Below are 27,818 nucleotides of genomic sequence, written 5' to 3'. Positions count from 1 at the left end.
CCATTGTAAGTTGAAGAGCATCTGGACTTAACAATGGTTCAACTTACAATTTTTTGACTCTATAATCCTTGAAAAATATAACTTACATAACTGACATTTGAAGAAATAGAAAATCTGAGTTGATCTGTATCTATTGAAGAAGTTAAATCTGTCAAAAAAAACTTTCCACAAAGAAAACCCCAGACCAGATGGCCTCACTGTCTGTCACATGTTTAAGTTAAGATACATAGCAGATTTACACAGACTCTTCCAGAGAACAACAACAAAAAAATTTCTTACCACATTTTATGATTTTAGCATAATATGATAGGAAAACCTGACAAGAATATGACAAGAAGAGACAATTACAGGCCAATATTTCCCATGAACATAGATAGAAAAAGAATCCATTGGGATGTAAAAAGGACAATATGGCAAACATGGATTTGTTTCGGGAATGCAAAGTTGGTTTAATGTTTTAAAATTAGTCAATGTAATCTATCAGTAACAGAATGATGTAGTAAATCCATAGGCCATCTCTGTAAATACAGAGAAATCATTTGACGAAATTCAACATGTGTTTGTGTTTTAAAAGCCTTATCAAACTCAAAATAGAAGGAAGCATTCTTTTACTAAAGGGTATCAACAAAAAACCTGTAGCTAATACTATACTTGACGAAAAACTATTGATTCATATGTGGTATCTCCCTCTCCCTCTATTCAACATTGCATTGGAATTCTAACCAGTACCCTCAATCAAATCAAATAAATATAAATATTAGAAAGGAAAAAACTAAAACCCAAATGCATTTGCCAGCAAACTTAAAATGAGTGAATTTAGCAAGATGATTGGATACAAGGCCAATATACAAAAATTAAGAGTGGGTTCATAAGGTGTAGATCCAAACTATCAGTTGAAACTCTTCCTCTGGAAGTTCAGTCGATTTCTCTCTCCCTTTGCCTGTATCTTCATTAAAATCAGTTAGGTTTAAATTCACAAAGTGTTTCTGTTCTGGTAGCTATTTAATGAGCATCTACTAGATGATAGGTGGAATGTAGATGCTGAGCAGCAGTTCTGACTTTACCAGCAAGCAAAAGACTAATATAATTCATTTTGAAACTGTCAACCTCAACATGTTACTTTCCATGCTGATAATAAGTAGATCTTGTAAAAGGAGATGGTATTAGAAAACCTTTTTCTAGTAATAGGTGGAAACATAAGAAAATCTAGTATCTAAAAATGTAATTTACATTATTTTTATTTGTTATCAATTGCAGGATAAGAAGATAACTTTTTATCCTGAAATAGATACAGCAGCTCAGGCATTTATTATCTCACAATTGCTATGGAGTTAGAAATTCAGGAGCAACCTGGCAGCTGATTTTGGCTCAGAATCTCGCATGAGGTTGCTGTCAAAATGTAGGCTGAGATCACAGTCACATGAAGGCTTGATTATGGCTGAAGTATCTGCTTCCTAGGTGGTTCATTCATGTGGCTATTGTCAGAAGACCTTAGTTCCTTGCAGCTGTGGCAGGAACTGTCAACGTTTCACCATGTAGACCTTTTTTCCATGGGACTACTTGAGTAATCTCATGATGTGGTAGCTGGCTACTCCTGGAAAGAATGAGCTGAGACAGAGCAAGGAGGAAGCCAAAATGCCTTTTATGCCCTAATCTTGTACGTCACACATTGTCACATCTGTCACATTGTCTTCATTTGAAACAAATCACAAGAGAGGGCTCTAGTACTGAGAGCAGTTTATTAACTTTCCTAAATACGAGTTAAAGTTTGAATCCAGGTCTGCTCAAACACTTAGCTCTTTCTTTCTATTGTATTACTATATTTCCGTCAGAAAAGGGCTAAAATTATCTCATTCATTCATCTATTCATTCTGTAACGGTTTTAATACATACTCTTAGACAGTGCACTAGACTCCATGCATTCAAATAAAAATAAAACAAGACCTTTGCTTTAAATTCATTAGTTTACTGTGGGAGATGTACATCTCATGCCCATGCTTTTCCTTGTATTCCTTTAAAGATTGTTTCTATTGCCTATCTTTAGCTGCTGGCATAATACCTTAGTTAAAATGATAGAGTGATGACTTCCTGGTTAATAATTGGGTGATCTAGAATTAATACTTCACAGATTCACTCCTTTTATTCTTAGATAGCAACACATTTATATAATTTTTTACAAATAGTAAAAAGTATGTAAACACCCAAAGTCATTTGAAATGAATAATTGTCACAATAGAGAGGAGTGTGTTATAAATGTTATTTATTATGTGAATAGTATAAGGAGCAAGCAACTAATCAGCAAAGGAAACATCTGTTTAGAAAAAAACTCAGAAACTAAGTATTTTCAATTTAAATATTGATATAAATTTGGGACTAGCTTTGTAACAGGGCTCCCTGCTTTTGACCTCTACCCTTTCTGGCCCTTCAACACAGTACCCAGAGTGTTTCTGTGAAAACATAAGTCAGATAATGTTGCTTCTCTGCTCAGAATTGTTCAATGGTTTTCCATCTCAGAATAAAACCCACATTTCTTTCTTTTTTTTTTTTTTTTTTTGAGACAGAGTCTCACTCTGTTGCCCAGGCTAGAGTGAGTGCCGTGGCGTCAGCCTAGCTCACAGCAACCTCAAACTCCTGGGCTCAAGCGATCCTACTGCCTCAGCCTCCCGAGTAGCTGGGACTACAGGCATGCGCCACCATGCCCGGCTAATTTTTTTTGTATATATATATTTTAGTTGTCCATATAATTTCTTTCTATTTTTAGTAGAGACGGGGTCTCACTCTTGCTCAGGCTGGTCTCGAACTCCTGACCTCTAGCGATCCACCCGCCTCGGCCTCCCAGAGTGCTAGGATTACAGGCGTGAGCCACCGCGCCCGGCCAGAACCCACATTTCTTACATCAGTCTACGAAAGACCTCTGTGATCTCTTCTGCTTTACTCCCTCTACTTTTCCTGATAAATTTTCTAACTTTATCTGTTACTTTCTTGCTCTTTTCACCACAGGCTTCTTGCTGTTACTTGATCACTTCTGGAAGTTTTCACATCAGTATTTTCTGTTTATTATGCCTGGAATTCTCTTTCCCTAGATTTTCATATTTTCCTCCCTCACTCACTTTAGCTGTTTGTTCAAATGATGCCTTCCTTAACCACTTATTTTAAATTGTATACTCCAAACAACTCTTTATTCCTCGCTTTATTTTACTCCATAGAATGTATTATCAAATGCATATTAACTAATTATTTTATTTAGTGTCTACATCTCTTACTGTAATTTTAGGAGGGCAGAAATATTTATCCATTTGTACATTGTTGTCTCTACAGCTGAAAATAGTACTTGGAACATGGTAAAATAAGGCTTTATTCCAAAGAAAAGACTTTGGGTAAAATACTCATTATGTGAACTTATGGCCATCCTTTAAGATTGCTATGTACTATACTGTGATCTATGAAGATTGAAGTTATTTCAGATTGTTCTTCTTATGAAAATAATGTTAATTAGAGCCGGTATTTTTGCCAATGTGTTAAGATTTTTTTTTTATATTCCTTTTCTCTTTAGCTGTTAGCAGCCATCTGATTTGATTCAGATATATTAGAGGATCAAAATCTGTTGCTGAATTTATAATATAAATGGGTGAATGTGGGTGTGTACTCTTATGTTACTATGTCTCTATCCATAGACAGATAACATATATGGTTAAACCCATTTGCAGAGCCATCATTTAATAATTTTGCATTAGTGATGGGCAATTAATAATAGCTCAAATGTTTAAATAAATAAGGTGTTTAAATTTAAAAACTAACCCCTTACAAAACTTTAAGAAAAAACATAGGGTGCAAGTTCTCAAATACTAAATAAATGAATTAATTTCAAAATAGAAGAAGGTCTTTTTGTATTTGTTACATGGCAAATTATAGTTTTCCCTAATTTATTTAGAATAGGTTCTTAGTTGGGATTAAATTATCTGATTGTCTGTTGTAAACAGTACATCATTATTTACACAAACTAGTTACTAATGGCTGCGATACATTTTTTAAAATGAAGTTTGTTATTTTAGGATTAACCTCTTTTAACAATTCCAAGGCTAAAGGAACTATAATGCTTGATCTCTTGCCAATATTAGAAGCAAAGATAGCACAGTGTAGTAGACTCCTAGGTAGTTTGGTCACATACCATAGTCAGCAGTTCTCCCAATATATTTGCTTATTTACTTAAAAATTATATGTATGATGTTGTCATTGGCAGTCTTAAGGATGCCTTGTACTTACAGCAAAGTTTATCAAGAGCAGATGTAAATCTGTATTTCAAATAGCCGTCTTGATAGTTCTGAGGTTTTTTGCTTGATTTGTCAGATCAAGTTGTATTTTTCTAAGTTATTATAAGACTAACAGAGTTTTTCACCAGGAGAACTATCAGTTTTGATATTTTTGTTTCTTTGTAGGAATCTTCTGCAGCTTATCCATTGTGTGAGTAAAAACTAAATCACGTTCATAATTCTACCCAAGTGGGCCACCGAAACTGTCACACATGTCACAGTACACTGAAAAAGAGCCAGCAGGTTAGTGTAACACTTGATATTGTGTGTTATAAATACATGTTTGTTGCTCTTTCATACTTGGGAGTGATTATATTTCTTATTTTAATGCAATAAAGCAAAAATATTAACTGTTCCATTTATCTATATCATATATAGATATGTGAAAAATATTTTGTTTAGTTCCTGTGTAGTATATGTAATATATAATTGACTAAGCAAACTTATACCTAATATATATGTGTATGTGTGTGTATATATAATAATGTACTACTTAGTAAAAGAAACACTGTTTACTATATATCCCTTGGTCATCAAAACTTTATATTCAAGTTGTTTAAATGTTGATGGGTTTTCTTACTATAATATATAACATTCATTGCTATTTTTGAAAGGCAGGGTAGCATGTGTTTGACTTGGCCCATCACTGTTTTCTTTTGGAGAATTTTATCTGATTGTAGTCTTTGGGACATTTTTTTGCATTCTGGTTGATTCTCTATGGTATGGATACCATTTAAAGAAGTTACCTGTCACCTTTGACATGAACATATTCATTCTTAAAGTAATTGAACACATCATATCATGTGCTAGTAATTGACTCATCAAATATGTATTGAGCACTTATATGTAAGGTATGTTACTTAGATAATTTGGAAGCTCATTCTACTATCCATAAAGAGCTTTGGCAGTATAATAATTTGGCATATGAAAAATCTTTTCTGGTATGTTTCATTATAAAAATCTGAATACCTTAAAGCTGCAGTCCCCAAGCCCAGGGCTATGGGGGAAACAGGCCGCACAGCACCGCCTGAACTCAGTACCACACACCCCCACCCATGACACCTCACCCTGCCACCTCCGGGCCATGGAAAAATTGTCTTCCATGAAACCGGTCCTTGGTGCCAAAAAGGTTGGGGACCACTGCCTTAAAGGAACCAAATTTTAAAAGGTATTTTTTGGGGTGGGGGAAAAGGCCCCTAACTCTCATTACATGGTAATTCATATTTAATTTTCTAGTGTGTGAAGAAGAATAATGTTTTATAGAACCAGTAAGGTGTAATTGGTATTCAGTAGCATATCATTTGGCAAGTAATAGCATATATGTTGAAGTAGTTTCCCCATAATTGCTCACCAGATTAAAGCTCATTGCTGTATCTCTTTTATTTTTTCTTTCACTTTTTTTTTTTCCTCCTCCAGCAATGGATCAAGAATCCGGCAAGGCTGCCTGGCCTAAACCAGCAGGAGGATATCAGACAATTACAGGCAGGAGATATGGAAGAAGACATGCATATGTCAGTTTTAAACCATGTCTGACTAGGCATGAAAGAAGCTTAGGTCGGGCTGGTGATGACTATGAAGTATTGGAACTAGATGATGTTCCAAAGGAAAATTCCTCAGGTATGTAACATGTAATTATTTAAGTGTTATTAATAGTTGCATAGGAATTGATCTTGTAATATTTAAAATTTTGAGTGGGTTTATGCATGTCTATGAGTGTAAATACAGTACATTTCTTATCAAGAAATTATATTTTATTGTATTCAATATTAATGGTATATACATTTAAACATAGAAGAAAATAGAATACAGCCAGTCATTAAAATTAACTGTACTGTTATGGCACTGATTACATTGCCACATCCTTCAGCCACAGGAAATCATCTTTCAACCAAAAACATCTTTTTTTTATGTGAACTCTGAGTATAGATATTTTACCCTCCATAAAACATTTAAATAACTTTTTTTCTTTTAATTTGATCTCTAAGTAATTTAGTTTGGCTAGTTTATTTTTTCATCATTTTATAAAATCCAAATGTCACGTAAGGCTTATTCAGTTAAATTTCTTAATTATTCAGTGGTTTGAAAAAGTATTTTGCAGATATCCATATACTATAATTGTACATTTTTAGACTGGATTTGTCTTTGTCCTGAGCAAATGTGATAATTCTATGTTATTTTTGCTGTCATTTATATATGAGAGTCTGAATTACTAGCTAAGGTCATCTGTTAAAGAAGCATTTTTGTGATATGACAAGATTGAGTTTCAGTTATTTTATAATTTATAAATTTTTGTTCCTGCAAATCTCAGATGTGTTTATTTTTTCTTATTAGAAGTAATGAAAGATAGTCATGCTTAAAGTAATTTGTGGAATAGATACGATTTTACTTGTGTCTCAGAATTCTCACAGTTAAACCATGACAAAGAGAATCAACATATTAACTTGTTTGTTATTTTTCAGTCATAGCTATAACACATTTAAAGCTAACTCATTCAAGCCTTATTTCTCTTAGGTCTGTAACCTGTTGTAATTAATATGTCTGTCATAAGTACTTTTGAAGGTTTTTTTAACCTACATGTAATAAAGAAGGTGGGTTTGGAGATCACTGGGCAGGCAGATTGGTTACCCTATGACTCCATTTATGCTTCCCATTTTATAGCCTCTTATTAACCTCTGTAAAAAACTGTCTGCAAAAACATGGTGAGGGAGAAGATATTGAGAGGCTACACATTGGCATAAATGAACTCGTAGCGTAAACAGTCTGCATTCACAGTTAAGTTAGGGAGCCTTGGAAGCACTTGCCAAATAAATTCATTCATACTTTCAAGTGAGTAATAATTGATATGATTTCCACTTAAAGTATAGTTATTAGATAAAATTTTATCTAAAATAATACTTCCAAATATGTTTTCTTTTGTTCTCTGTGAAGGTTCCGGTCCATTGGATCAAGTTCATTCTTCCTTACCCAACGAACCTATATTTGAAAAAGATGAAACAGAAATTCCCACTTGTGGTACACCATTAAATCAAACTATTGAGAGCAGTCCATCCTTGGCTCCAGTACATCATAGTGAGGAGGGCAGGGAGACATTAGGAAGCAGTACAAATATTCATAATCACTCCAAGGGAGAGTGTACTCCAGGAGTTTGTAATGCTTCAAGCATCCAAAATGGAATTACGTTGGTTCATACTGACTCTCACAATCCAGATGGCAAACTTGGAGAAGATAATGACCGTCTTCAACTTTCCACAGAAGGTGGTAGATATCAGGAATCATTAGGCAATACAATATTTGAGTTGGCAAATGGAGAGGCAGAGGCATACACTGGTCTTTCACCACCAGTTCCCTCTTTTAACTGTGAAATAAAAGATGAGTTTGAAGAGTTAGATTCAGCACCTTTTGTGAAAAGTTCTACTGGTGGTACTGAGTTTGTCCATCAGAACAGCCAGGAATTTCAGAGCTCCTCTTCTCAAGATGAAGTTGTTAGAAAGAAACAACAAAATGATACTAGCCAGGAAGGACAGACAGAAAATTCAACTGAAAATGCAGCCTGTGTTCCAGGGCATATTTGTAGTGAACAAAATACCAGTGATAGGGACAAGAACCATGGAAGTTCTCCTGAACAGGTAGTGAGGCCAAAAGTTAGGAAACTGGTAAGTTCAAGCCAGCTGGACCAAGAAACAGGTTTTAATAGGCATGAGGCCAAACAAAGAAGTGTTCAGAGATGGAGGGAGGCTTTGGAAGTTGAGGAAAGTGGCTCAGATGACCTCTTAATAAAATGTGAAGAATATACTGGAGAGCATGACTGTATGTTCTTGGATCTGCCTTTCGCAAGAATAACAGAAACAGTAAATAACCAAATAACATCAAAAAGTGGAGCCACAGCAGGAAGGCAAGAAGTTGTGGATAACACCTTTTGGAATGGCTGTGGAGATTATTACCAGCTCTATGACAAAGATGAAGATAGGTAAGGTCTCATCCAGAACTTTGTCAGATTATGTAGTGAACAAAGTGGTTTATTTCTATTACTATGATGTTTGATGGATGGGCTGATATGATCAGGGAATTAGATATTTTAATTTACCAAATATTCTTTTTTTTTTTTTTTTTTTGAGACAGAGTCTCACTCTGTTGCCCAGGCTAGAGTGAGTGCCGTGGCGTCAGCCTAGCTCACAGCAACCTCAAACTCCTGAGCTCAAGCGATCCTCCTGTCTCAGCCTCCCGAGTAGCTGGGACTACAGGCATGCACCACCATGCCCGGCTAATTTTTTTTATATATATTTTTAGCTGTCCATATAATTTCTTTCTATTTTTAGTAGAGGTGGGGTCTCGCTCTTGCTCAGGCTGGTCTCGAACTCCTGAGCTCAAAGGATCCGCCCACCTCGGCCTCCCAGAGTGCTAGGATTACAGGCGTGAGCCACCGCGCCCGGCCTACCAAATATTCTTATTTACTAACCATATATGTAAACTACTGGTTAGAGTTTTTCATAGAAACTTTTCTTGAGATGTTTTAGTAGTTTACAGCAATAATAAGTTCAGATAATGATTATTAGTTATTACAAAAGGGTAGAGATGCTAGATATTTTAATTCATGGTATTTTAATTAATGAAAGGTAAGGTAAGCATTTATTGTATTAAAATCTTTTTTTTTTTTTTTTTTTTGAGACAGAGTCTCACTTTGTTGCCCAGGCTAGAGTGCCATAGTGTCAGCCTAGCTCACAGCAACCTCAAACTCCTAGGCTCAAGCAATCCTCCTGCCTCAGCCTCCCGAGTAGCTGGGACTACAGGCATGTGCCACCATGCCCGGCTAATTTTTTTCTATATATATTTTTAGTTTTCCATATAGTTTCTTTCTATTTTTAGTAGAGACAGGGTCTCACTCTTGCTCAGGCTGGTCTCGAACTCCTGAGCTCAAACAATCCACCCTCCTCGGCCTCCGAGAATGCTAGGATTACAGGCGTGAGCCACCATGCCTGTCCTAAAAAAATTTTTGTTAAGCCAGCCTGGGTTTAAAAAATGATTATGATCACAGAAATTATTGATTGATAATATTGCATTAACTTTGCCAACAGTTATTAATATCATTTGTTTTCCTTTTTATCTGTTCTTCCTCTTGCTCTTCATATCACTAAGTTTATTTTTCACTTAGTATTTAATTGTAATTAACAACTCTATGTGGTAGGTACTATTATTTCCCCCATTTATAGATGGCAAAACTAAGACACAGAGAGTTAACTAACGTTAGCAACTAAATTATAGACCTGGAATTTGAGTACCTACTTCCTAACTTCAGAGGCTGTGTTTTTCACCACTATACTGTGTTGTTTTCAAGAGAATATAACTTTTCTTATAGTAAGCATTCTGATCCCTCTTACAAACATAGCTTCTATTTTTCCAAACCATAAGATAACAAAAGAAGAAAGAAATGGATAATTTCTTTGTATAACTGCTGAATTTCCCTTACCCCAGAGGTCCTTTTAAGCGAGTTGCAACCCTGATAGAACTCAGTTATAGTGCAATTGCAAGATTTTATTAACTGGTAGGAAAAAAAAAAATTCTCTTTTTTTTTAGCTAGAAAGTACTATATAGGAAGAAATTTATCATTTTGAACATGAATGCATTTTATATCTTTTATTTCATGTCATAAAATAATAAACATTTGATTTTCTTTGGGCATATCAATTAAGTCACTATAGTATGTGTAACTTATTGTAGAAAACAATTGAAATATAATTTACTGCTACCTTGAAGTTTGTAAACTCCAAGTGTTAACAGATAATTTTTATATGATCTATTGTTTTTAAGCTAAGGATAAAGATTTTTTCAGTTCAAGTCCACAGTCTTTTGTCCAAAATCCACAAAGTGCTAAAAACAGAAAGTGGCCACAAAACCTGACCTTATGGAGATATGTTAACACTTTCTTGATAGCAGATCTGGATCTGAACTAAAATGAGGGTATTTTTTCAACTATTCACACATTTTGCTGCTGTGTTTTCAACTAGGCACATATTTTGCTGCACATTTGGGGGTTGTTAAGCAGTATTTCTAAATCTGGGCAAAATAATACCTAAATTCCAAAACATATTCAGCCTTAAGATTTTTGGATTGGATTGTGAACCTCTATATATATCATACCTCTAGGTTACTATTTTAAAACAAAACAAAACTTACAGTCTCTGATAATTTATCTTTTTGAAAGTATAACAGCTATATTTTTTTTCCCTGGTTACATTTTTGCTTCTTTAAAGAAAATCATTTAACTTGGCTGTGCCTTTGCTGTTGTGGACACACTAATAAATATAAAAACTTCCTTTGCTTGCTTTTTATAGTCAGATCTAATATCATGTAATGAAGTTGATGAAATCTTTATGTTGTTTGCCAATCCCAAGAGAAAGAGTAGTTTTCTCACCTCCTGGTTTTTAAATTGATTTTTGTGTATGTGTGTATGTCAATGTTATAAGTATTTTCTTTGCCTAGGAGAACTCTGGACTTTTAATGGTTATAAGATGTTTTCTTAGTGTATTTGTAGTTTTTTTCTTAGGTGATATGTCAATATTCTGAACAATGGTAGTTTTTTTACCAACAGAATATATAGGTGGGAAAAACACTTATAGTTAATAGAAACTTACCTTTCAACTTGCCAATAATGTATTGACTTATAGAACCTGTAGTTCAGGTCTGCCAAAGTGATGGAACTACTTTTGAGCATTAAGACATTGAAATGCCAAAAACACTTAGGTTTTTTATTTGTTTTTAAGAATCACAGGGTAAGTTCTAAAGAATAATTATTCTGCCTAGGTTCTACTTATATTTGCATCTGTAAGCTGTAAGATACATTTTAGGACCTCATTTCAATAGTCTGTGTTATTTTGATGAGTGATTCTATTTCTGTGCTTGTTTCCTGTTCGTCTACCCTGATTCCCTGCAAAGTATTATAGTTGCCAGAGTGCCTTTTCATATGGTGCCAGCTGAAGGTTGAAATTTAATAGCTGTATACTCTATTTAGTTTCATTTTGCCCCTTGTTCATCTACCTGATGTTTTACTGTTGTCCTGCTCAGCTCTTGATATTAGAAGATTGGAGAAATGGGGAAATGGTAACTCTACTCTTATAAGTTTTTTGAAGGAAAGTGTAAAGAGCTTCTGCTTAATTTGAGTGTTTAAGATTTTTTTTTTTTTGAGTTGTTTGCTTTGGTTTGTAAAATTTAAAGGTGATAGGCTTAAAGTTCTTTGTCACATTTATATTATAATAGCCACAGATAGAACTCTTATCAAGAACATAACTAAAATTCATTGTGGCGTTTTAAACACAGGAACTTTGGCTGCTTGTTGAAAAGTATGAATATATGTTTTTTATAAGTGGAAAAGTATTTTAATGAATTCATGATCACCTTCTTCCCTGAAAAACTCTAAATGATCACTTAATCACATCTGAAACGTTATACTCTATGGGGTAAGCATTGCAGCTGGTAGCATTGCTCTGAGCTGTTTGACAGGAACTGAGCACCACCTTATTAAATTAGAACTGCAAGGGGAATTTTAACAGGCAGCATGTAATTGCGAGATTTGGAATTAGACCAGAGAGCTAAGGTTAGTACCCTGCTCTTTTGAAATACACCCCGAGAACTTTAGTAACTGTTGGAAGGTAAGATCTTGAGTTTAAAAACCTTTCAGTAATACTAGCACATTTTAACCTTGGGCCTAACTGTTCTGAAGAGAGGCATGCCATCTGCTGACCATTTCTTATAGCACTTGAGGTTTCTTTCGGAGTTTTTATGTCCTTAGGACTTAATTCTGCATAAAAGGTAAAAAAAAAAAAAAAAAAAACCTTACTTAAGGTAAAACATCAGGACAGTTTTGATGTTGTTGTTAGGAGAATAAATATTAGCCATTTCATTGATTTCAATTTGATATATTAAAAATGGATTTATTGAAATCCTTTTAAGTGCCAGACTTTGTTCCAGGTGTTCTGTAAACGCAAATAATAATGGTCTCTGTTCTCGCAGTGTTCACCAGCCTTATGAAGAAGACAAAATATACCTAATCATTATTATGAGACTGAATTAAGCTACTTTTCTGTTCTATGTAAGCTAGCTGAGAGCTGTGAAGAAAGAGCTCGCCTGGCATCCTGGTACTACTCTAACAAATAAAACATCTTTGTGCAGCCAAAGCAAAGATCTTAAAGCACATGCTTTACCATTTTAACAAACCTTTTCTTATCTTATTTTCAAGTTCATAGACAGTTTAGAAGGACCAAATTAATGATAAATAGATTTGTTCCTCATTTATCCTAGGTAGTTCAAGTGATTACTATTTCCAGACACTAAGGAAAAAGACTACAAAGTGGTAACATGCAGGCACAATTAAAAAACCACAGCCTTTTGGGCCTTATTAACTAAATTAAACAGCCTTATATATTTGAACATATTTGTATCAGTATATTACATCATAGTTCAATGTTAATAGTGGAGAAATGTCAGAATGCTTAGATTATGTCAGTTAACAAAATTATCTAAAATTTCACTTTTTCCTATGCTTCCATAATTGAGGTTCTCATGGATGTGATAAATGCCAGAAAAGGCAAACCATTGGGGAGTTTAGGAATGAGAGATTGCTTTTGGTTGGTTTAATTTCTATATCTTATTTCTACCTAGGATTTTTACCTAAATTATTTTTTCCGTAAATCACATGTAATTGTATTCTGTATGTAAAAAAAGTTTTTTTGGTTCACAGTTCAATGTGTAAAGAGTATAACATTTGAATAAGTTATAGTTGTCTGCTTTTGAATATAACTCTAAATACTAACAGGGACAATATCAGTGCAAGAGATCAAAGTGGTACATAATTTAGTTTTTACTCTGAGAACTTTAAAATGTTTAATTCACCTGCTTTTAAAATCAAGAATGAATGGATCTTTGCTATTCCAGGATCATTTTATTTGTGTCCTGTTTGTTCTGTTGCTAACTCACCTTAAAAAGTTATTTAAGTGTTTTCTCTTTGTTTTTAATTCCATATACTCTTGTCACTCATAGTGGATAACTTTGTTTCTTGCTTTTCTGGAGATACTGAAGCAATTAAATGTGAACTTTTTTGTTTTCTTCTTCTCTGTATTAGAATATGTTAGTATCTATTCCTATTTTCAATTTTTTCTTCAACAACAAAGGAGGTAGCATTTTTCATTGTGTGGCTACAGTCATTTCTGACACTACTTTATCTGTTATCCTTACTCCTAGGTTGCTTCTCTCTACCACTCAACCTTGAATTTTTCTAAATCTTGGGGAAAACCTTCACTTGATCTTGCTTCTTGTATTAGTTACTTGCCTGTTTGTATTTTCTCTTACACTACTAAATTTTTATTTTTATTTATTTTTTATAGAGACAAGGTCTCACTCTGTCACCTGGGCTAGAGTGCAGTAGAGTGATCATAACTCACTGCAATCCCAAACTCCTGGGCTCAAGCAGTCCTCCTGCCTCAGCCTCCCAAGTAGCTAAGACTATAGGCACATGCTACCATGCCCTGCTAATTTTCTAAATTTTTTGTAGAGACGGGGGTCTCATTATGTTGCCCAGGCTGGGCTCCAACTTCCCAGCCTCAAACGATCCTCCTGTCTTGGCCTCCCAGAGTACTGGGATTATAGGCGTGAGCCACCATGCTCGGCCCACTGCTGAATTTTTAGGAAAAATATTCCATACCCACTGACTCTATTATGTCATTATCCACTCTTCTTAACTGCCTTGAAATCCAATTCCTAGTTTTATTTCTATATTCTTTAATGTCAACATTGACCTCCTAATTACCACATTTATTTATCTTTTCTCAGTACCCATTTTCCTTGACTTCTCTGCTACTCTTCAGGCTGTTTGCTTATCCCTTCCCATCTCCACAGTTTCTCTTCCATTGACCTGTGTTAGTTTCTTCTTTGCTACCTCTTCTTTGTACCCAAGAGGTATGTAAACTTTTTCTTACAGGGTAGCCATATAGGAAATATTTTAGGCTTTGTAGGCCAAAAGGCAAAATTGAAGATATTATATTGAAACTTATATAACCATTTAAAAATCAAAAAAAGAAAAAACGTTCTTATTTTTATAGCTCATTAAAATAAGAGCAGGAGGCCTGATTTGGCTGTTGGGTCAGGGTGTAATTTACTGACCACTGGTATAAAGAAAAACTAAAGTTGGGTGAGTGACCAGGAGACTGATATTATCATCAAATAAAGACAAACCAGAAGATGTAGAGTAGGTTTTCTCTGGTAAAGATAAGAGGAAAATATTGGTGTGCGGGTAGGAAATCCAACTGAAATGTCTAAGCAGACAACTCATATTATGAAAGAAGTAACTATTGCCTTTAGTTCACTGTTTTCCAAAATTTGTGCTAAACATTTTATCTGCAGTATTCATTTAAACATCAGTGTAGAACTGAAAAGTATTAATATTCTCATTTTACAGATGAGGAAAAGTGAGCTTAGAGAAGTTAATTACCCCAGGTTGCATTACTAGTAAGTAACTGAGCCAGGATCCTAACCCAAATCTGTCTGACTTCAAAGGTTGCTTTTGTCAATGTGGTATTCCACTGCTGGGGGTCAGAAAAAGGCAGTCATAGATAGAACCTCACCTAATATTAAACATAGTACTTTGTTTCTTCAGTAAGGAAATTGTCTATGTAGGTTTTTTTTTTTGTTTGTTTAATAGTAGAACATCTTAGTCATAGTTGCATAATCTCCTCCAAATAGTCCTCTGAGCCAGTTTAAACCTTTAGAGCTGCAAATTAGTAATAGACATTAAGTTTGAATTTTGTCAATAATGTTCGTAATGAAATATTAATATGAAATTGTTCATATGTTACTTTTAATCACTCATTTCATAAATACCTATTAATTTCTGGAATGTACTTAAAAGTTTTAATTTTTGGCCCTTTTCAGATAAAATAATATTGCTAAAACGTCTCTATTTAAAATCACATGATTGAAGTCTTTAGTATCTTCCAGGAGCTTGTGAGCACTTCACTATTCAGGCTTCTTGGAAATTTTGCTGGCAAATTATTAGTGAAACTGTGATTTTGCACTTAACGAAATATGAAACATAAACACAGTGTTAAAGAAGCAGCTGTGCTATAATGAATTGGACTGAGTAAACAAGTCTAGTTCATAAAATAATTGAAAAACAAAAGAAGCAATGTTATGCAGGGGGATCTTGAAAGGAATGGGGTCCTGAAAGGAGGAAAATAGGTGAAATGATTGTGAAAACTTCTTGATGGTGAGAGGAGTGGTTGTGGTGAAAGTTCACACCTTAGGCACAGTGTTTAGAATAGAGCATTTATGTAAGGGAAGAGAAGAGTTGGATATAAGAATGTGCTGGGATTAGATTGTAGTAGATCATAAATGCCTTTCAAAGAAGTTTAACCTTTTATTCTGTAGGCCAGTATTTCCAAAGTAGGTGAAATATATTAAGTGGTACACAAACAAATATTTTTAATTTTAATCATTATATATTTATTTGAATGGAAATTAAGGAAATACAGCTACTACATCAAATCTGGCTTTAATGGCTTTAGTGGCTAACTAAATACATTTAGGTATTACATTAGTTAAGTAACTAAATGTATTTGAGTAAAAAAAAAAAAGTTGTTAAAAAAAGATGCTGGCTTATTATTTACCAGATACTGTTTAAATGCGTTAGCTTATTTACCGCTCACATGAACTGAATGAGGTATTAGACACTGTTGTTATATTCAGCTGCTTATATGAGGCGATAAAGGCACAGAGAAGTTTTTACAGCTAATAAGTGGTAGATTCAAATCCAGGCAAGCTGACTGCAGCCTGTATTCTCACCTTAGGACACAGTGTTAATATGCAATTGTAGCAACAGTTGTGAAGGTGGTAGGCAAATGATTTAAGTTTGTGAAATACTGCTTCAGGAAAAAAGAGCTGTGAAGGTTTTTGGAGTGATATTCTAAATGTACTATTTGGTATAAATCCAAGCAATAGTGATATTCAGAATGGATTTTTTAAATTTCAGTAGATTTAAGGGATACAAGTTGAATTCCGTTACATGTATATGTCGTTTACTGGTGAAGTCTGGGCTTTTAGTGTACCCGTCACCCCAATAGTGTACATTGTATCCAGTAAGTAATTTTTCATCCCTCACCCCCTCCCACCTTTCACCGTCTTAAGTCTTCAGTGTCCTTTATACCAATCAGTGTGTTCTTGTGTGGCTATAGCTTAGCTCCCACCTATAAGTGAGAACATGTGTTTATTTTTCTGTTCCTGGGTCACTTCACTTAGGATAATGGCCTCAGGTTCCATCCAAGAGGACTGATATGGGTCCGTGGCTTGTTAGGAACCATGACCTTTTAGGAACCGGGCCACACAGCAGGAGGTAAACAGCAGGGAAGCGAAACTTCATCTGTATTTTCAGCCGTTCCACACTCTCATCACTGCCTGAGCTCCGCCTCCTGTCAGATCAGCAGCAACATTAGATTCTCATAGGAGCACGAACCCTACTGTAAACTGTACATGTGAGGGATCTAGGTTGTGGGCTCCTTAGGAGAATCCAATGCCTGATGATCTGAGGTGGAGCTGAGGCAGTGATGCTAGCGCTGGGGAGCAGCTGCAAATATAGATTATCATTAGCACAGAGGTTTGACTACACAATAAACGTAATGTGCATGAATCATCCCAAAACTAAACCATCCCTCCTCACCCCTCTGGAAAAATTGTTTTCCATGAAATTGTTCCCTGGTGCCAAAAAGGTTGGGGACTGCTGTTGTTTTAGTTGCTATGCCTGAGCTATACTGCATTCCTTTTCCAGGATGTTTGTGTCCTCCTACCTGTTGTTTACTGAAATTTGGCAGTTGATTTTATTCTTTTGCTTCTATTAAACTTCTCAACACTTTGTTTAGTGCTGCTGTTTGTTCATAGCATCTTGACCTCATGAGTTCATCTGCCTATATTAAAAGGAAGAACTCACTAACTAGATATTAATGAAATAATATTAAGAAAATGTAATTTCCTATAAATTATCACTTCCTTTCACAAATGTAACCTAAAATTTGTTATTTTTGATTTCCCAAAAGTCAGGTGAACAAAGGGAGATCTTTAAGGAGATTCCTAACCAGAATGGATGATGTGATTAGAAGGGACATTTAAAACTTACTTTCAACAGTGATAAATAATATTTTTGACTTAAGTATAAGATGACTAGTTCTTTAAAAACTAAGAAGAGTTAAATGTAAACAAATTAACCAAAGTTAAATATAATCAAAAGTGATTTTATGTGGTTTTGTATTATAATTTTGTTTATTATACCTTATGTAGCTATTTTCTTGAACTTATGTTCACAGTCCTTCCTAAGGACTTAACAGCAAAGATCTGTCAGTGCTACTTTTTATGAATTTGAATATCCCTTCTTTTCAAAGTTTTTTTTTTTTTTTGTAGGTGAAAAAGCAAGGAAAAAAGTTAAGGTTTTACTCTATCATATTAGTGGAAATGTTTTTATAGCGGATATGTCATAAGTTGTTGATATGTAATTAGAAAGTTGTTTTAGTCAGGTTAGGTGAGCAATACATCTATTATTGTTTATTGCAGATAGCATTTAAGATTACCAAATTGTATTTAAAATTTTATTTAGAAATATGTCTAAAATATGGTAAGCCTGTATCTAAGTACTGTAGAATTATATATGTTAGTGAAAGGAAAAATAAAGTGATATATTCCATAACTTGCCATATACCATATTCATTTGAAACAGTTACATTCTGCTGTATCTATTTATAATATTTCTGCATTTATTTTTAAAGTATTTTAAAAATTGAATTAGCACCCGATGAAGCATGTGTGGCATCAAGTCCACTCTGTACCATGATTTCTCATTAACATTCCAAATGATAAAAATAACTGAACATGTAATGATAGTTTATTTTATTGCTGTTCTAATTTGCAGTTCAGAATGCAGTGATGGAGAATGGTCTGCTTCTTTGCCACATCGATTTTCTGGTACAGAAAAAGATCAGTCCTCAAGTGATGAAAGCTGGGAGACTCTGCCAGGAAAAGATGAGAATGAACCTGAGCTACACAGTGATAGCAGTGGCCCTGAAGAAAACCAAGAATTATCTCTTCAGGAAGGGTATGTTTAACAGTGAGATTTATTTTATTTTTATGTATATTGTACAAAAAGAGAATACATCACTTTCCAACGTTAGATAGACTATTAATTGCATTTGTAAGCCTTATGTAGGACTGATAGGACCTGCTGATCTTTCACTATGCTTTTGGTATTTTTAAAAAAGCTATTAAATTGAAAAGACTATAAATTTCAATATCTTTTATGGAGATACAGTGTACACCTCTACTTTGCTTTATGAAGAAAATTGGGCATTTAAAAGGTCATTTTGGTTGAGTTAGGAATGAATGCATTAGAGCTGTCGTTGCTACACAGTGGGGGTAGTGGCAGGGTGAAAGGGCAGCCTCAAAAGAGAAATCAGTGAGTGATTCATTCACAGAAATGGAGGCAGTTAATTGCAGAAGTTGAAGTTTTTGTATTCTCGTCTAATTGCATTGGATGATGTCTCCCGAACATCAGTGACTGATGATAAACATTTTTGTCTTTTCCTAACTGTAAGTGGGAGTGCTCTAGTATAGGGGTTGTCAAACTTCTACTGTGAAGGGCCAGATAAATACTTTCAGCTTTGTGTGCCAGTCTGTATTGCAGCTATCCAACTTTACTGTTTTAGTATAAAAGTAACCATAAACAACATGTAATTGAATGAGTGTAGCTGTCTTCACACAAAATTTTATTTACAAAAACAGTGGCAGGCTGAAAATAAACCTGTAGCCCATAGTTTACTGACCTTTGTTCTAATATTTTCTCTGTAAAAATGATTCTGGCTTTTAGGTTGATTTCATATACATATATCATACACAATTTCTTAAAAATCAGACTAAGGAAATACCCACCTTTTATTATTTTATGGGTTTCTAGCAAGAATGTTTGTTGAATTTTATTAAAGTCTTTTAAGCATCAGTGTAAATAATTGTAATGGTTTTTCACTTTTGAACTGAAGATTGTGAGGAATTAGTCTGTTATTAGATTTGCTAACATTCCCTTTGCCTTGCGCCTTGAAATAAACCATATATGATCACACAGTCATGGTTTATTATTGTTTTAATGAGCTGCTGGATTCTGTTTGTTGATATTTTACATGGGATTTTTATATTAAGATCCCTAAATGCAAATTGTCTTTAAGTTTTTGTTTCAATATAAGTTTGGTAGTTGCTTTGCTAAAAGAAATGTGTATGCTTTTTCTGTCCTCTGCTTATTTATTCCTTTAAAAGATATTAGTATTGGCTTGTGAAACCACCTAGGCTTGTTGTTTTATTGTAGGGGAAATATCTTTTTGATAATTATATTTTTTCTGTGATAATTGGTTGATTCTAATTTTTAGTTTCTCTTGGAATCTATTTTGGTAAATTATGGTATTTTAGGAAAAAAAAATTAAGCCTAGACTAATATTAAATCTTGTACTTCTCAGAATGTATCCATTTCCAGCTTGAGATTAATTGGTTTTGACAGTGGTAGGTTGAGTTGGCATTTTTTCGTCTTCATGATTTTATGTTCGATTACCTTTAATCACTATTACTTAATTTACTAAGTATTATTAAATGATTTGTATCTCATTTGTGATAGTAATTCATTCAGCAAATTTTTATTGAGCATTTACTATATGGGAGGCATTGAAGTAGGTCTTACAACAATGAACAAGATAAATAAGTTTCCCTCGGGAAGCTTACTTTATGGTAGGAAAGGCAGATAATAACCAAGATACAAACACAATAAATTATAGACTATGATGATTACTGTGAAGGAAATAAAACAGTATTGTAATAGAAAGTAACTGATAGGGATGTATCTACATTAATTAGAGTGGTCAGGGAGGACATCTCGTAGGAATTGACTTTTGAGCTGAGATCTAAAAGATGAGAATTAACAGTTGAGGGAGAACTTACTAGGCAAAAGAAAAGGTAAGAACAGAGGTATTGAAAGCTGATTATTTAAGAAGTCCAATTTTTCAAAATTAGTCTTTTATATTGCTGTAGTGTCAAATTATAGTTTTACTCTCATATTTTTCCTCCTTAGACTTGAGTGCTAGCAAGCTTGTTTTGGTGAATCTTTGATTACATAAATATTAATTATTTTCTCTACCCTAGATTTTCTTTTCTTGTTTTTTTGTTTTGTTTTGTTTTGAGATAGTCTTGCTCTGTCACCGGGGCTAGAGTGCTGTGGCGTCAGCCTAGCTCACAACAACCTCAAACTCTTGGGTTCAGGCGATCCTGTTGCCTTCCTGCCTTAGCCTCCCAAGTAGCCGGGACTACAGGCGTGCAACACCACCTGGCTAATTTTTTCTATTTTTAGTAGAGATGGGGTCTCTGCTGGGTCTCAAACTCCTGAGTTCAAGCCATCTTCCCGCCTCGGCCTCCCAGAGTGCTGGGATTACAGGTGTGAGCCACCGTGCCCAGCCTGGATTTTATTTTCTAACGGTCACTCTATTTAATAAGGTACTTTTTATATTACCAAGATATATGTCCTCAAGTCTCCTTCCAGTTGATGTATTTTGCATCAGAATGATGCAGAATGATGTATTCATTCAAAATGATGGAGTACACTGAATGTTAAGTGCATAATTATGACAACCTAATTAAATCTAACAGGAAAAAAAAGCTCCTCATATCTGGGATGGAGCAGAAAGAAGAGTAAGAATAAATTGGTACATTTTCAAAATTCTGAATTGTTCAGATAATAGCAATAGAGGGAGAAAGAAACCTCCATTTTGGTTGAAATTAAGAAAATTTCCAAGGTTTTAACATTTGTTAAATGTCTGTCAAACATTTGTTAGCTTTAATTTTATTTAGGCTAAATATATTAAGTCATTAAATATGAAATGTCTGATTTCAAATCAAAAGTTTGGTTTATTATATATAAAACAAGAAGCAGTACAATTAATAAAAGTATGTGCCTAAACTGTTGACACAGTTTTGCCATCTTAATGGTAGGTTGCCTATCCCAGCAGTGAAGAAGCCTGGAGAGCAAGTGGTAATGAAATTGCAAAAAGCGTTTTCTACAGCTTGTTGAGAAATGAATATTTTTCCTTGCAAGAAGTGGTCCAAAGCCTGGAAGAAGTGTTAGTCAGTTGATGCAAGATCTGGTGAATATGGTGGATGACAGAGAGTTTCCAAGTCCAGCTTCAGTAGTTTGAGCAGCATTGTTTTTTGCAACATGTGGTCTTGCAAGAGAGTTGGCCTGCCTCTATTGACCCATCTCAGCTGCTTAATCGCAAGCATCCTCATCAATTCGTCCAATTGGTTGCATCTACTGTAATTGATTCACCAGGTTTCATGAAACTATAGTGGATAATACCAGCATTGGTTCACCAAACAGACACATTAGCTTTTTTTGATGAATATTCAGTTTTGGACTGTGTTTTGGCACTTCATTTTTATCCAGCCATTGTGCCGAACACTTGGGATTGTCAAAAAGAATCCATTTTTTATCACACATAACCATACTGTGTAAAAATGGTTCACCTTTATGTCGTGACAGCAAAGAAAGGCAAGATTCAAGACGATTTCTCTTCTGACACTTGTTTAATTCATGCGTTACCCATCTATCCAGCTCCTTTACCTTGCCCATTTGTTTCAAATGGTCCAATGTTGTTGGGATAGTTTAATGTCAAACCTTGCTGCTAATTCACATGTAGGTTAAGATGGATTCACTTCCACTACAGCTTTCAGCTCATCATTATCCACCTTGGTCTCAGATCATCCACTTGGCTCATTTTGAATATTAAAATCACCACAACAGAACTTCTCAAACCATCGAGGTACTATGCATTCATTAGCCACATCTTTTTGCCTTACCTATAGTTTCACAAAAATTGCTCTAAAATTTGAAAGATAATTATAAGCCAAAATGTGCATTTGAAGAATGAGGATGTACCCTCACAATAAAAAAAAAAAAGTGTCAAAGTAATATGTTAGAGATATCAACTGTCAAACTTAGTACTTATGGAAATTGGACATTCCATACTTAACCTAATGCAAATAACTCTGTGACTCCTTAATAACTGGTCACATGACCCAACTAAAAATACTAATTTACCTGTTGTATTTTGAATTAATTAAAGGGATAGTTTCTGAAATAAATTAGGAGTGAGTACAGTTTACCTTTTAATGATACCAGATTTAGTGTGTTATTGCTAACAATTGCTGGGGTAGCAGCTATTTCTGGTTGAACTTCTGTTGATAAATGGATAAAATTACAAACATTTTAAAAATGAGTATTCATATACATGATAAAAAGTGAATTTAGATAGTATGAAATGGCCCTTTAAAAACCATTAGAACCAATTTCCTTTGTGAACTTCTAAAGATATTTTATACATAGAAAAACATATATGCATACACAGTCCTCTTCGCTTTTTTATACAACTGGTAGGACATTATATAGACATACTGTATTACCTTGCTTTTGTTTTTATTTATTTGTTTTGCTCATAGATCTAGTTTTTAGATTGTTCCATATTCTTCTAAAAAATCTACATAGTACTTCATTTCACTTAAAGTTGCAGTTTCCCAGACCCTATCAATGATGTTAAGTGAGGAATTACTGTGTGATAATTTATGGATATTCCAGTTTCCTTTGGTGGACATTTAAATTACTTAAGAGTTTTGACTATTATAAGAAATGCTGCAAAGAAAACATTGTACATATTTTTTAGGAGAAATATCTAGAGACAGAATCACTAGGTAAATGAGTATGCACATCCTTAATCTATAGCTATTGCCAAGTTTTTCTACAGAGGAATTATATTAATATCAGTTACTTTCTTACCAACACTATATGAATTACCTTTTTTCAAAGTTTCAACATAGTGTATTATCAGAATTTTTTATTTTTATCAATAGTTGAAACATATTTCACTGTTGTTTTAATATACATTTTGCTTATTATAAAAGAGCTAGAGCGTCTCTTCACATATTTAAGAGTTAGTTGAATTTCCTTTTCTGCCAACTAATTATATCTTTTGCTACTTTTTGTTAATATATGTAGATCTTTTTCTTACTGGTTTACTTTTACATTTTAAGCTTCTATTTGTTAAGGAAATGTCTTTTGTCTCATGTGTTATAATTAATTTTTCTCAATTTGAGTTTTGTCCAAATTTCTGGTGTTTTGACTTTCCATGAGTGTTTTCTTTAATGTGAATGTTGTGAAATTTACAGTCTATTTGTGGCTTCAAGCTTTTACATCATGCTTAGAATGACATGGAGATTTTTGTAAAATGTTCTCTCATGATCCTTCTACTACTTTATTATTTTATTGGTGGTGAGGGAGGGTGCACGTATGCATGCATTTCAAAAATGTATAGCTGAAATTTATTTAAGGGCAAGCAATGACATAGGGATTTAAACGCTCTCCTCCAGGTATATAGCCAGTTGTTGCAATACCACTTATTGATTATGTCCTTTTCCTCCTGTTTTGAAATGTTTCCTTTATCTCCTCCTTATTTTCTTGATCTGTACTAGTGTTTTGTCTGTCCCTGTTCCTGTGAGCTTATATTCCAGTGGGAATAGACTGATAAAAAACAAATAAGAAAATGTTAAGTAAAAATAAGTTCTATAATTTAAATAAGCAGAGTGATATCGTAGTCAGTAAATAGAAAGCTACTTAAACTGAATGGTTAAAATAGACCTCTCTGAGGAGGTCACTTGTAATCTGAGGTGAATATCAAGAAGGAAATAGTAATGTAAAAATCTGGTGAAAGAACATTTCAGGTAGAGTAAATGGTTCCAAGGTGGACATGATCTCCATGTGTTCCAAGAGCAGAAAGAAGAGTAGGAGCACAGGAGGTGGGGGAAGAGTGGTGAAAGATGACTGGGGAGAAAACATGTGTTACTTAGGAATTCATAGGCTAGGGTGAGGAATTTGGATTTTATTTTAACTAGGAAGGGAAACTACTCAAGAATTGCGTTTAAAAATTCAAATTATCTAGGGTGGGCTTTTCTTATTTTTTTCCTGCAAAAAGAAGAAATACAAGAACATAGATAATTTAAAAATAAATATGTTCCTATGTAATTAAGAGCTATTTATATTTGCATATAACCCTATAACAAATTTCCTTTCATTTCAAATAATTTTGCAGTTAAGGAAAACAGTTTTTTAGAATCACAAAAATACAAAAAGCTTGGAACTTAAAGAATACAGCGTCCACTAGCACCATATAGAATTCTTTAAAGAACAATGTTATGCTGTGTTTTTAAATAATATTTTTTTCTTCCTTTAAAATGTTTCTATTAGGGAACAGACATCCTTGGAAGAGGGAGAAATTCCTTGGTTACAGTACAATGAAGTCAATGAAAGCAGCAGTGATGAGGGAAATGAGCCTGCCAATGAATTTGCACAGCCAGAAGCTTTCATGTTGGATGGTAACAATAACCTGGAGGATGACTCCAGTGTGAGTGAAGACTTAGATGTGGACTGGAGGTATATATCCTGATGTTACTAGTATGCTTAGTCGCACGTTGAGTAGAATTTGTTCATGACTCTAAATTACGAAAATTAAATCTCTGCTAGCTAAGAAGTATTCTGATTTTTCCATTCATTAGTCTATCTCATTTCAAAGCTCATTTCAGATGTCACTTCGTACATGGACTCCTACTTCCTCCAAATGGTAACCTCTTTCTTTGACCGTTAGCTCCCTTGAAGCTTACCTTATATCTAGTTATTTGCATACTGGTTTTTTTTTTTTTTGGTTTTGGGTTTCTGATTTTTTTTTTTTATTTTGCTGTATTATTGCATTTAGCATAATCCTTTAAAAATATGCAGGTTCTTAATTATTACTACCTGAAGAATTTAAAAACCTGTAGTTGAATCAGAAGAATCATAAGAGTTTTCCTTCATTGATCTTCCTTTTCCTTCTCTGTATGTAAAATATGGAAAATAAAATTCTACTTTCCCAGAGATGTAGAAAATATTAAATTTACTTTATGCTGACAAAGAATAGTGAGCTTCAAATAAAAGTAGCATATAAATAAAGTGGATTATAGAATTTGTTTCTTCTTATGATACAATCCTCAGAATTTAGCTGTTTTGGTTTATAAAATCTTTCAAGTGTGCAGTAACCTATTGGAAGCAGCCAATTATTGAGATGTAGAAGGGATGTTTGTTCTAACTGATCCCTTTTGTTACTTTTTCTGGGGGAAAAAAATGGCTTGGCATACTTACTTACTCTCATTTTCTTCTTTGCACAAAAATACTTATGATATAGACAGGGTCTCACTCTGTTGTCCAGGCTGGAGTGCAGTGGCCTGATCGTAGCTCACTGTAACCTTGAGCTCCTGGGCTCAAGCAATCTTCCCACCTCAGCCTCCCAAGTAGCTAGGACTGTAGGCACACACCATCACACCTGGCTGATTTTTAAAAAAATTTTTGTAGAGACAGGGTCTTCCCAGACTGCTCTCAAACTTCTGGCCTCAAGCAATCCTCCTACCTTGGCCTCCTAAAGTGCTGGGTTTAAAGGCATGAGCCACCCTGCCTAGCCTGTATGAATATATTTTTAAGAATTTGTCTTGTTTTTCTCCTTACAGCTCCCTTATAGAAAATTTAGAACAATAAAGATAAGAAAAACTCATTCATATCCCCTGATCTCTACATTTTTTAAAACCTTGTATTTTTAAGGCCTCCTTTGTGTTTTCAGTTTCTCTTTCTGTATGTGCCAGTTGCTTTTTTGTACTTCTCCAAATTGTTCCAGATGAAAAAACTCAATGTCTCCTTGAGATCCTCCCTACCTTTTCCTGTTCTGATTCCCCATGGGGCAGGGTGGAGGGAATCATGTGCAGAACAGACTTTTATCACTATTTGTGGAAGTGGGATTTCATCACAACCACATAATTGGTAATTTCACCTTGAACATTCTTGTTCTCCAAAACCTGTTTTCTGGCTTCTCACATATTAGGGAAAATTAGTGGCTTCACCTAGTCTCAGTCTTGCTGATCATCATGCTTCCTTCTTTTCCTCTCTCTCTCATGTCTCCCTATTACCTTCTTACTGAAACTCCTTGTTAATTCTGAAGTGTCTATCTCCATTATACAGAGTAATTCCTCAAAGTGTTCAGCAAATGAAAGAATCATGTTTAGCATCGTGTGTGCATATTGGGAGGCCATTATGGTTTCATATGAGAGAGATTTTTTTCTGTTGTACATTTTTAACCTTTGTAAAAATTAGTTTTTACAGCTCCATTATGAAGGTATTCCATCCTATAGGTGCACTAAGATTTAATGAATTATCTACCCATTGAAACAGTTCAGTGAACTGTCTTCCCACCCCCATAAACCTTCCTCTGTACTTCTGGTTATTCCTTTAGGACCGATTAATAGAGGAGATATTACTGAGATGTGGTATTTGTCAAGATTTTGATACATATTTCCAAATAATTTTCAATAAGATTATTCCACATAAATATTTAAAAGAATAATGTAAGTCTTTATTGAATATAATTATAACTTAAATTAGAAAACCTTTACTTTAGGTTCTAATTCACTGATGATATTTTTGGATATGACTGTTTTGTTAAGGTTTTAGAGACCTCACTGATGGTCCCAAAATTTGTGGAGCTTCAAAGTAGTTTTTTTAATATGGAAAGCATTTTCACATTGATTTTAAGACAGAAGTTTTGAATTTTGGTCTTTTGAATCTAGATATGTCAATAGCTCCTTATTTGCTTATCTGGTACTGTATTAATTTATGTGGCAGTGGCTAAAAGTTCATAAGGTGAAAATGTGGTTTCATTTTTATATTAAAATAGCACGTTTAAAACAAAGAGCCATTCAAACAGCAGCAATTCTTGTCTCTAAAGTCAAATTTTGTTTTGTGACTACTTATAAAAAAAGTAAAGCCTTTTGGTTCTTTATTTTAGTTTAAAGGAAGATGGAAAAGGTCCTCTATCAAGTTTGTTTGCTTTGATTGATGTTGTAGAAGTGTAAAATATCCAGAGTGTGTCTCATAATCTTCATGTGATAGCAAGTGACACAGAGAAATCATGATTTTTGGATTTAGACAAATCCATTTATTTATTCTTTGATAAGTCCTTAACCTGTCTTCCTGTAAGAAATTAGGGTTATAATTATTAACCTAATAAGGTAGTGAGCTATCAGTTGTGTGTGGATAAAACTATGACTTAATAGTAGAATTTTAAAAATTATTTTGAAATAATTACAGACTTACAGAAAAGCATTAAAAATAGTACAAAGAATTCCCATATATCCTTCACTAAGATTCCTTTAATGTTAACATTTTGAAACCACATTTGTATTATCATTTTCTCTTTCCTTTCTCTATATTTATGGTAAGGTTTTTTTTCTGATTCATGAGTATTTGAAGGCATGATGGACCCCTTTCCCCATAAATACTCTGGTATGAATTTCCTAAAATCAAGGATCTTTTCTTGGAAAATAGTAAATTTG

General features: G+C 34.1%; 1 protein-coding gene across 2 annotated transcripts in view; it reads left to right on the top strand.

Moving 5' to 3' along the window:
- Positions 1-27,818, top strand: part of PJA2 (praja ring finger ubiquitin ligase 2) — a 64,801-nt gene that overhangs the window by 12,939 nt on the left and 24,044 nt on the right. For both annotated transcript variants that reach the window (XM_069492188.1, XM_069492189.1), the window contains 5 exons: positions 4,437-4,553; positions 5,727-5,927; positions 7,239-8,277; positions 18,247-18,429; positions 24,655-24,840. In XM_069492188.1, coding sequence (XP_069348289.1) covers positions 4,523-4,553; positions 5,727-5,927; positions 7,239-8,277; positions 18,247-18,429; positions 24,655-24,840 — 1,640 coding nt within the window. In that variant the 5' untranslated portion in view covers positions 4,437-4,522. The remainder of the gene's footprint in view (positions 1-4,436; positions 4,554-5,726; positions 5,928-7,238; positions 8,278-18,246; positions 18,430-24,654; positions 24,841-27,818) is intronic.

The sequence above is a fragment of the Eulemur rufifrons genome, chromosome 17 (genome assembly GCF_041146395.1).
Source record: "Eulemur rufifrons isolate Redbay chromosome 17, OSU_ERuf_1, whole genome shotgun sequence".
Taxonomy (NCBI): domain Eukaryota; kingdom Metazoa; phylum Chordata; class Mammalia; order Primates; family Lemuridae; genus Eulemur; species Eulemur rufifrons.
This window is presented reverse-complemented; position numbering and strand designations above follow the sequence as displayed.